This window comes from Camellia sinensis, chromosome 4 (genome assembly GCF_055761805.1).
Source record: "Camellia sinensis isolate YWXY chromosome 4, ASM5576180v1, whole genome shotgun sequence".
Taxonomy (NCBI): Eukaryota; Viridiplantae; Streptophyta; class Magnoliopsida; order Ericales; family Theaceae; genus Camellia; species Camellia sinensis.
In genome coordinates, this window is record NC_138964.1 from 153,710,205 (window position 1) to 153,712,612 (window position 2,408).

The 2,408-nt window shown below is 42.7% G+C and overlaps 1 protein-coding gene across 1 annotated transcript; it reads left to right on the forward strand.

Moving 5' to 3' along the window:
* The first annotated feature begins 660 nt into the window (after positions 1 to 660).
* Positions 661 to 1,833, forward strand: LOC145824142 (L10-interacting MYB domain-containing protein-like). The gene is made up of 2 exons (XM_082923745.1): positions 661 to 1,071; positions 1,204 to 1,833. Exons 1-2 carry the CDS (start codon positions 661 to 663, stop codon positions 1,831 to 1,833), a joined length of 1,041 nt encoding a protein of 346 aa, XP_082779871.1.
* The last annotated feature ends 575 nt before the right edge of the window (positions 1,834 to 2,408 follow it).

Sequence of the window (2,408 nt, forward strand, 5' to 3'; positions counted from 1 at the left end):
ATTGTTAGGATTTCCAGGTCCACCAAGAATCCAGGGCGTTCGTACTTTGTATGTCCCCGCCCTGTGGTGAGTGACCCAATCTTTACCGGTCAAAACTTAATGAACATTAACAACCCATGAAACTAATAGTTGCATACTTTTCACTCATCAGCCTTGTGTCAGTTGGATTGGTTGGTGTGAAGAACGAAGCCATGAGAACCAAGGCTATGCGTCACCCGGAGATGAAATTGCCATGCAATTGCGGGCTGATGTCATAGACATTCAACAATCCTTGCGCGTGCTTAAGACCATTGTGTATGTGCTCTGCATTGTCGTTGTTATTTTTTTGTGCCGTATGTAAGCACCGTTACCATGTTCTTAGTATGTACAAAGACATTAGTATGTCTTGAATATGTTGTTAGTATGTAGTTAGTATGTTTGTAGTACGATGGTATTATGTTGTCGCATATGGGAGCCGTAATACTAACTATCATGTTTCTGTCCACTACTAACTCCCATGGAACCTCTGTACGTACGTAAAAAATGTTTTCAATGGGTATATGCAAATTTCATCTTCAGCATCATATATCTGCGTTTGTTGTTTTTAATGTGTCATCTGTTGTGTGTGTGTATGTAACAACAAAATTTGTGATGTATATCTTTTGTAACCGTACATTAGTAATGGCTTCCACACGTACTTCGCCTCGTAACCACTCGAAAAGCAAAGGCGTTGTCAGTGACAAGTCAACCAGTCTTGAAGAGACACAAACTCAGCTAAGCCACAAGGCCTCATGGGACAGTAAGTCAGTCCGAGTTTTCCTCCAGTTGATTGCAAATGAGATTAGTAAAGGAAATCGGCCATTCTTAGTCCTCAGCCAGGCAGGGTACAAGTCCTTGTCAAGGAAATTTCAGAGAAAAACAGGAAAAAAACATGGACTTAAACAGTTGAAGAATAAGTACATGAGCTTGAAGAAAGAGTGGCAAGCGTGGATGAAGTTGATGGATTCCAGCAAGGGAGTGTCCGGGATAGGCTTTGACTATGACACCGGTTTGTTTCAGGCACCTGACGAGTGGTGGGACAAGATGGAATCAGTAAGTACATGTACCAACAAGTTTTATATTTCTCATTTACCAGTACATTTTTTACTTCTTAGTTCAACTTGAATAAAATGTATTAATATGAAATATAACGTCAACCTCTTTTACACATGTACATGTCTGCAGATCAACAAGGTGTGTGCGAAGTTCAGGAAGAAAACGTTGGAACACCGTGACTTGCTGGAGACGGTTTTCATGGGGGCAGCAGCTACTGGGAAGCACCATTGGACCCCGGGAGAGAACATTCCTGAAGCTGCTACGGACTCATCTGATTCAGTGCGTAGTTTGGGAGCCCAGCCATTCGCTGATCCGATACCCACAGGAGTACAGGACGTGGATTCCGATTCTTCACTGGAGCATGTGTCGATTGAAAAGGCAAAACGGAGAAAGACGCCATCAACAAGTGTTTCAAAGTCGAAGAAGGCAACAAGTGGTGCGTCTATTATTGCGGAGAGCATGAACAGAATGACAGATGTGGTCCGTTCGAAGAATCAGCAGGTCACGGTCAGGCACCTGACAGGCAACGAAGCACTGTACACTATTTCCGAGTGCATGCATAAACTGAGCAGTATTCCGTCTCTGATTGGTACACCGTTATTCCACTTCGCCTCCACACTTATGGATAACGCTGATTACCGGGAGGTCATGATGTGCCAGCCTGATGACGACCACATCATTGGCTGGCTTACACAGAAGCAGCTCCAGTGTACTGCGTCGGGGCCATTTGCAAACCTGTTTGGGGGTAGGCGGATGTGATGCTACGGTCTTACGAGTGTTGCAGATGCATGTCTTGTTCTTCCTTTTTAAAACTTAGACTTATGGTACTGTTTGTTATGTACTAAAACAGGATGGTGGTGTGTGCATGTTTTGCATTATGTCTTTTTTTTTTTTTCTTCTTGCTAGCTACGGGCAGTGACAAGTTGTAGGTAAGTCCATGGGTTGACGGACCGGAAGCATGGTTGTGCTTCGTTTTTGGGAAATGAATGGGATGTTTACGGTCTAATATTTTGTGGCGCTACGTTTAAGACAGGGAAATACGTTTTCGATGCATGCTTCTGAATGCCTATATGTCGCAAGTTATTTTCTTAGTTTTGTGGTTGTTACAACCATGGCCCCCCTGTGAAGCATACGTTGAACAGCTTTTTTTTTTTTTTGCAAATCATATGATCATGCCTTCCAAAGGACATTGGTGACAGCATTGCGTTCATTACAAACAATGTCGACATTGTACAATTGCAAAATTCAATATAATTTAACTCAATGAATAACGTGCAAACTAATTGAAAGCCTGCCACTTTTGTAGGTTTTGCATCAACGAAAACGCGATGAAT